Here is a 9032-nt window from a genome sequence, read left to right as displayed (position 1 = left end):
CTTTAAGAAAATTATGTGTGTGTGTTTGAGGTAGGATATTTTAAAAATTCAATAAAGGTTTTTTTTTTTTTAATTTAGGGAAGGCAATACTAAAGGGATGTGAATGGGTATCTCTTTTAGTTGAGACGAAGAGTGAGTTCTAGGTTAAATATAATCAAGGAATTTCCCCGTCTTTGCTATTTGAGATTGTGACCACAACAGGCGGTTGGCTGAAAGGGAGAATGAAGGGGGGGGTGGGGGGTGGGGAGGACAGAGAGGTGGAGATGAAGAAGATAAAAAAAAAAAAAAGCTCCCTAAGCAGCTCTGTGAAATACTTAGTTCCAGAAGCAGTCACAGAAGTCCTCAAATTAAATCAGTATGCAGATACGAGGAAGCATTAATTAGTTGGAGCAGGGTGGACATTCATTAGCTCTGCTCTGTTGTGAAAGTCCTGGCTGCTGAAATTAAACTCTGATGCCATTCATGCCAGCATCCAATCACCAGAGAGACCAGAAGTTCAGAGATGACTCCAAATTGCCAACGAGTGTGGCCACTATACATGAAGGACTCTAAAGCCGTAGTAGAAAAGGAAGAACAACTTTAGAGAGGATGCCCAGCTGGTAAGATTCGACTGTTTCTGGTGTTTTAATCACTTGATGAATCTCATTGGTTCAAATCGAGAAACGCTCCGCCTCTTTTCAAATATGTGTGAAGGGGGAAAGTGTCTACACGTCTATGTCTGATAGCATTTGACCCTATTGCTTTGAGCCTCCTGGCTCGATATCTATGCATACACAGGTATATGTGTATATGTTATATACTTTTCTCCATTTATTGATATCAAAGAGAGGTGAAGGAAATGAATTTTGAAACTTCACGGTGTGCCACCCTACAGTACTGTCCCGACCCTTACATCCAGCGGTGAGTTTAAACGTGAGATAAACTTCTATCAAAATTTAATTGGAATGCCTTGTGTATGATGAGTGTTTCTGCTGTATTCAAAGAGCAGCCTCTCTTTGTTTATGAGCACAGTGATATTATTTTGCACTTTCTGTGGACTTAAAGTGGTCTGTGGGCATCTCTTCTAGGTTTCCTTTTTAGTTCCTATCTGAATGTACAAAGTAACAAAGTCTGAAGACAGTCTTCCCATGATGTCTCAGAAAATTGTCACACCATTTTAAGATGTTTAAAATCTGTTATTTGCCAGGCTCAGCACTCACCCACCCAAGTAGAAGACATTTCATTGGACAGGGACATAATAGACTGTGAGTGATCTTCAAGTCAAAATAAACACAGAATAATTTTGATTTATGCAATAAAAAATAGATAAATAGCCATTGTTATACTAAACAGATTGTGGCTTGTCATTTTGGCTCTATAGCATATTTTCTTCTTGATTTGTTTCAAAACAAACATCATCTTTTGACAAATCCGACTTTTAAAACTTATAATTATCCTGAATTGTATTTCTGCTTATAGGAAGTAATGTTTGCCTAGCACTAAGAGGGAATATTAGTGAGTGTGCACAGTGTGTGTGTGTGTGTGTGTGTGTACGTGTTTCAAATTAGAGGCTGCTATTTTTAAACTGGTAAATGAAATCTGAACAGTGTTTTTCCAGTCATAAAGTTATGGGAAATATTCCAGTCGTATGTAGCAGTGTGATGTTGTTAATTTAACAGCATGAGATTTGATGTTGGAATGTCATACTTTATTTTCTGAGACTAATGAGGGAGGTCCTCTGGCTGTTGAAAACGGTGTGGTTCCAAAAGGGTTAACTTGTCATTCACCACGAGTGCCTAGGAGAGAATCAGTTCAGCAGCAGAGTAGGTTCTCTGGCCAGGACTCACTGTCCAATTGCCCAGGCAATTAAAGAGGCCATGTGATCTTTCTTCATTAATATGAGTTATTACCATGTAAACAATAATGTAGACGATGTATTGTGTTGGCCAAAAATTTCGTTCAGGTTTTTCCATAACATCTTACACAAAAATCCAAATGAACTTTTTGGCCAACCCTATGAACACAACTTCTTTCCCTGTGATATTTCTGGTGGACTGTGTGAGAAGGCAGAAGAAGGAAAGAAAGGGAGAAACGTGAATGGAATGGTGGAGAGAGTAAGAGAAGAAAAGAAGAAAAAGGAAAGAGAGAGAAAGCAAGTTCGTTGTTCTCCAGGTTGAAGTGAGAAATGTGTGTGGTGATTTGATTCCTGCCTTGCTGTGCATTGCAAACAATAGTAGCAAAAATGAATGGCTCTAGAATTCATGTTCTTATATAAGATTTTGTTGGCATTGTGGAGTGAGTGGATAAAGAGAGAAATATTAAAGATTTTCTAGTTCTCAAAATTTTTCCAGCCTCAAAATTTTATACTTCAATAAAATCTTTGGAAGAATATTTCTAAGAGGATAATTCTGGTGAAACATTAGCTGTATAATGTGTCCCCTGAGGACATCTTTTTTAAAGTAGGTGCTTGGATCTACCTCAGCTCTAGAAGAAACTTTCTTCTATTGACTAGCAACCTGCATGTCAGTCACGAAGACCTCTGTCCAGGTGTATTTCTAATGATTGATGAGGGAAGCCTGTAAATATGAATACACAAGGAAATTGCTTTTCAGAGTGTCCTACCAACCTGCCCGTTGATGGAGCAAATATCATCTCAATTTTTGACAGACTGTAAAATTTAAAATAATAATAGTACTTTAAAAATATTTTAAATTCTGCTGAATCTCTGAACTTAATGGCAAGAGTCACTTTTGGGGAAAGGGGGTTCATGTTGGGCAGCTGTGAGATGGTGGTGCTGAGTGATCAGTGAACATTTATTTGCCAAATAAATTGTTTTAGGTAAGATTATCTACTTCCCATTTGTCATTAAAACTTAATTGGAAAATAAACTAAAGAAAAATGTTCCTTGCCAACCATCTACTTACTCTGATCAAGGCACTGGAAATACAAAAATGAACAAGGTATGGCTGTAATGTTTAACTCTACAATACTTACATATTTAATAATGAACATTTTCCTCATATTTTTAACCACTGTCAGATATTTCAAGTTCTGAATTATTATATTTTTCTGTCTAGACTGTTTAGGGAATAAATGAATGAATAACTGGAATATCACTATAAGAAAGAATCAAACAATATCCTGTTTGATTCCTCAGGAGTGAATGGGTTTGAGCTGGTTTTTCTAAGCAGACAATCCTTGTAGTTCTCAGTTTACAAAATCTATTTTAAGTAAGACCAAATTTAATCATTCCATAATCATAGTCATCTACATAGTTAAATTTGTCTTTTTCCTGACCTTGTCTTTAGAAAAAAGTTATAAAAGAGAATTTTCATAAAAGGAAAGAACAGGATTTCTTGTTATTTTTAGCTGTAAGCTACCTTAATGCATGAATTTCCTTTTATCAAAGAATACAATAAATGAGAGCTGCTATTATCATTTATTACTGAATGTTAATGCCATTTCCCCAAAAGCCAGTTTTAATATACATTTCAAAGTATGATGGTAATCATTCTCTCGGTTAAAATTTAGATTTCTAAGTTTTTTTTTTTGCTTTTTTTGCCCTTTGCACCTGAACATATTAACATATTATGCATTTGGTTGTGCTCTGATGTGGATGCTAATTTACTGTAGTTTTTACAAAAACTTTTCTGAAAATCAAAGATATGGAAAGATACTGAAACTATCTAAGCTATATACAAGAGGAAAAGGTAGACAAATCACCAGTTTTGTGACTTTATTGCTACCTTAATTTGTTAAAAAAAATAGATGAAATTGTGGAAATTAATAAACAAGAGCCAAACGGTAAAATACCATTTCCTTATAAATTAAAACCATAATCAATGAGTTCTGTATATTTTTTATTTGTAAATATTCAAAATGAATCTAAATTTTAGCATTTTAGGAGTTAAATTTTGTTAATTTATCATTTGGGTTATAATTTGGGCCTTTTTTCATAATTAGTTTTGGAATTGCCACCTCATTTTTAACATAGATCTCTTTAACCAAGTAATTCTAAAAGATTGAATTCCTCCAAATGTCATTTTGAAGGTTAACCAGTTAAAATGATAAAAAGGAATCAAGATTAAATTTTGAAACATTATGATAGCTGAGGACTAAAATAAGAGAAAGTAAAACATTACAATTTGAACCACTGGTAAAATGATTTTGAGTTTGTTTCTTTGTTTTTTTTTTTTTTGTTTGTTTTTTTTTTTCCCGTCACCCTCTACTCAAAGACGTTTAAACTGTTAAAGTACTCTATGGATGAGTAAGAAGTATTTCCTGTGTAAATTACATATTGATTGTGAATTTTATGCTTTACTGGCTTAAAGGTCAATTTTTTAAACTGTGTTTTTTAAATATATCCCAAAGGACAAGGAGGGCTGTGGATGATAATGAATTTACAGTGGAGGATCATTTTATTTGTCAAATACAATCTCATAAAGACAGATGCAGTGTTTGTGTAGAGTGTCTTCAATTTGCTTCTCCACATCCGTCCTACATCCTTTTGTTCTGAATCCCAGGAAGCTGACTTATGAAGACTTCCTTATGAAGCAGTTCCTTTCTCTTCTGTTTTCTCTTGGGTTCTATCAGTGGGTACCTCTAGCAGGAGATCAAAGGACAGGAAGAGGATGAATTGGGGGTTTATGCTTCCCTGTTTCTCCGTGGGGTTTTCCACTAAAAGTTGCAGGTCTACAGGGGCTCTTACCACAGGTCTGGGTATCTTGAGTTTGAGTAACTTCTCTCTACTCTCCTTTTCCTTCAAACTTAGGGGTGTAACAATTTTTAGTCACTGCTAACTCCAAAAAGTCATACCATATCTCTTCTCCCTTCATCAATAGTCCCTTTATTAAACTCTCTTAATTTACTTTTTTCAAATGCTTTTTCCTTTCAGGATCACATCCAGTAGAAAAATGAAAAATGTGCCCATAGTGTTCTTTATGTACACATGGAGACTTTGAAAATTAATAAATCATTTAATAATATAATTTTGATGCCATTTTAGGATGTATCCATCCATTTCAATGAGCAAACCATTTTTAATACAGCTAATCCATTAATTTTAGCCAGTTCCATAATCACTCAGTTTCTGTGTCTGACTGAAAGGAATGAGCCAACATGCTGCAATCTGTATAGCTTTTACATCAGTACTTGAAATGAAGAAAGGCAGAGGGCAGGGAGAATTGATTCATGAAGTACAATAAAGATGCAGTTTATCAACAGGGACTAATGTAGTCCCCAATTGTAGTCAAGAAAAATCTGCCTCCAACCCTTACAATTTTCACTAGAATAAATGTCAAAAGACCTTTATGACCCATGGTTGTTAGCCAAGAGTAAAATGTTCTATAATTCTGTACACAGCTCCTGAACTGTGAGTGCATTTAAATGGCAGAGAGGCAGGGAAGTGTGTCAGCTGAGGGCACATAGGACTTACCAAAAGATCTGGGTAATAGTCTTAACGCCACCACTAACTGATCATGTGACTTTCATGGAACCCACTTTAGCCATCCAAATCAAAGTTTCCTGATAAGTTACCTAGGGATAACAACTTCTAGTCTACTGTTCATAGCTAAAATGCTGAGAATTAAATAATAACCCACTAAACTCTTAAATGCATCCACTTAGTGTACTTCTAGGTTCTACTGTTGTGTATATAGGGGCTTCCCTGGTGGCTCAACGGTAAAAAAAAAAAAAAAAAAAAAATCCACTTGCTGTGCAGGAGATGCAGGTTCGATTTCTGGGTCAGGAAGATCCCATGGAGAAGGAAATGGCAACTCATTCCAGTACTCTTGCCCCGAGAATCCCATGGATGGAGGAGACTTGCAGGTTACAGTCCATGGTGTCACAAAAGATTTGGACATGATTTAGTGACTAAACAACAACTAGTGTGTGTACAGCACACTGGTGAACTAGAATTTCCTTCCCAGCAACAACTGTGTCCTCATGCAGGCATACCTAGCTTTTATTTCACTCTGTATGATCTTTAAGCACAAAGATGATTAAGAGTCCTGCCCCATGATGTTGATTTATCTCCATTCTTCTGCTTTAGAATTGAGAAATTTAAAACGTAGGGACTTGCCTAAAATCACATACAAAAACAGTAGCAGAACCAAGCCTAGAATCCAAGTCTCTCCCCCATTCAATGCTTTCTACCACAGAACATACTATTTTATTAGATCCATATAGAACTTTATGAGTAACAAAGTGTTATTCAACACGTTATGTAGCTGATTCAGCAGGACAGATGAGGCAAGCAAAATAATGGTCTCTAGCAACAGTCGTGTCTTCTTTTTTTATTTTGTATTGAGGTACAGCTGATTAACAATGTTGTGATACTTCCAGGTGAATAGCAAAGGGACTCAGCAGTACATATGTATGTATCCATTCTCCCCCAAACTCCCCTGTCATCCAGACTGCCATGTAATGTTGAGCAGAGTTCCATGTGCTATACAGTAGGTCCTTGTTGGCCTCCCATTTTAAATATAGCAGTGCATACATGTCCATCCCAAACTCCCTGTCTATCCTTTCCCCCCATCCTTCCCCCTGGAAGGATAAGCTTGTTCTTGAATTCTTTGTGTCTATTTCTGTTTTATAAGTTTATCTGGATTATTTCTTTTTAGAAGATTTAGATTCTTCTTTATTCACTCCTCTGTTTATGAACATTTAGGTTGATTCCATGACTTGGCTATTTTAAACAGTGCTGCAGTGAACATTGGAATGCAAGTATCTTTTCAGATCATGTTTTTCTCCAGATATATGCCTAGGAGTGGACTGCAGGTCATATGGTAGCTCTATTTTTAGTTTTTTATGGAACTATGTTATATTACACATGATTATATGTTATATTACACAGCAAAGAGATATTAGGTTGCATATGGAATTAAGGCTGCTAATCGGCTGATCTTATAATAGGTAGATTATCTTGGACTATCCAAGTGGTATATAATCACAAGACTCCTTAAAAGTGAAAGTGGGAGGTCGAAAGTCAAAGTGATATGAGGTGAGCGAAGATTCAATGGATTTTGTAGATGGAAGGGGATCAGGAGCCAAGGAATGGTGGCTGTCTCTAGAAATTGGAAGAAGCAAGGAAACAGATTTTCTTTAACAGCCACCAGGAGGAACACAGGCCTGCCAACATCTTGATTTCAACCCAGTGAAATCTGTCTCAGGCTTCCAACCTGCAGAACTGTGAGATAATACATCTGGGTTGGTTTAAGCCACAAGTTTGTGACATTTTGTTACAGCTGCAATAGGAAACTAATTCACTAGGTAATGAATTTTTATCATCAAATTGTAGATATGGAACCTAAACCTTTTTTTGTTTTGTTTTGATTTGTTTAACTAAAATATTTCATGAGCTTATCTATTTTTCTTGGTGCTGAGTGGGAAAGATAAACGGTATGAGTAGGATACGGTCCTAGACCTCAGGGCTTTAAGGAAGAACTTCATGCATCGAAATACTACAGTGAGGTACAAGAGAGGGTAGAAGGCCCTGGATGTGCAGCCTGAGAATTGCAAATACAAAGCACCCACCATGAAGGCTGCAAGTTGGAAAAGTGACTTTGGTTAGTAGCATCTGTTGAAAAAAAGTGAAAAGTGAAAGTTAGTCACACAGTCCTGTCTGACTCTTTGCTGTCCCATGGACTGTAGCCTGCCAGGCTCCTCAGTCCATGGAATTCTCCAGGCAAGAGTACTGGAGTGGGTTGCCATTTCCTTCTCCAGGGGATCTTCCTGACTCAAGGATCAAACCTGGGTCTCCTGCATTGCAGGCAGATTCTTTTTTTTTATTTTAATAAATTTTATTTCTTACAGGTATATACGTGCTCCTCATCCTGAACCCTCCTCCCTCCCCCTCCCCATACCATCCCCCTGGGCCGTCCCAGCGCACCAGCCCCAAGCATCCAGCATCGTGCACTGAACCTGGACTGGCATCTCGTTTCATACATGACATTTCACATGTTTCAATGCCATTCTCCCAAATCTTCCCACCCTCTCCCTCTCCCACAGAGTCCATAAGACTGTTCTATACATCAGTGTCTCTTTTGCTGTCTCGTATACAGGGTTATCGTTACCATCTTTCTAAATTCCATATATATGCGTTAGTATACTGTATTTATGTTTTTCCTTCTGGCTTACTTCACTCTGTATAATAGGCTCCAGTTTCATCCACCTCATTAGAACTGATTCAAATGTATTCTTTTTAATGGCTGAGTAATACTCCATTGTGTATATGTACCACAGCTTTCTTATCCATTCATCTGCTGATGGACATCTAGGTTGCTTCCATGTCCTGGCTATTATAAACAGTGCTGCGATGAACATTGGGGTACACGTGTCTCTTTCCCTTCTTGTTTCCTCAGTGTGTATGCCCAGCAGTGGGATTGCTGGATCATAAGGCAGTTCTATTTCCAGTTTTTTAAAGAATCTCCACACTGTTCTCCATAGTGGCTGTACTAGTTTGCATTCCTTACCAACTGAGCTACTAGGGAGGCCTCTGTTAAGGTTCCTCAAAAAGGTTTTTAGGGAAATACATTTGACTTTCAGGAAGGAACTGAAACTGACACCCAAATTCACACTCAGGAAAACTCAGTAATATGTACATTCACTTCTGATGCTGTTAGGAATTCAGAGAGCCGAGACTCAAAAACCTGAAACTATAACTTGGTAAGTCTATCTGGAGCCTTGGAATTTCACTGTAAACAAAAATAATTTTGATTCATGTACTTCTCAGACCACTCGGGGGGAAATAGTTGTAGGCCTTCTGTGCTATAAGGTTCCCAGTTAATTTTAGGTTTCCAGTTACACTGATGGTACCCTCTGAGAAACTGAGCATGAGGGGAAGGCATGCAAAATGCAGCATTTTTATCGAGCACCCCAGAAGATTTGCTTGTATACACACCCAGTTTTGAGAACCACTCTATGCAGGGAGGAGAACTTGGACTGAATATCCCAGTTGAAGCTCATAAAGAGGTACCCAGTGATATGAACAATGGGAGATGCATGCCTTTCCAAAAAGAGACTTCATGTTCTCACTCTACTTAAAAGCCAAATGG

General features: G+C 37.4%; 1 protein-coding gene across 6 annotated transcripts in view; it reads left to right on the top strand.

Moving 5' to 3' along the window:
• The first annotated feature begins 264 nt into the window (after nt 1–264).
• The window catches only part of TP63 (tumor protein p63), a 272844-nt gene continuing 264076 nt past the window's right edge, over nt 265–9032 (top strand). For 3 of the 6 annotated variants that reach the window (XM_061413140.1, XM_061413130.1, XM_061413160.1), the window contains exon 1: nt 706–900. In XM_061413140.1, coding sequence (XP_061269124.1) covers nt 839–900 — 62 coding nt within the window. In that variant the 5' untranslated portion in view covers nt 706–838. Of the gene's footprint in view, nt 600–704; nt 901–9032 lie in introns of those variants that run through there. The other 3 variants (XM_061413165.1, XM_061413166.1, XM_061413145.1) reach the window with 2 other exon arrangements.

The sequence above is a fragment of the Bos javanicus genome, chromosome 1 (assembly GCF_032452875.1).
Source record: "Bos javanicus breed banteng chromosome 1, ARS-OSU_banteng_1.0, whole genome shotgun sequence".
NCBI lineage: Eukaryota > Metazoa > Chordata > Mammalia > Artiodactyla > Bovidae > Bos > Bos javanicus.
The sequence above is the reverse complement of the archived record's forward strand: the minus strand, read 5'-3'. Positions and strand labels throughout refer to the sequence as shown.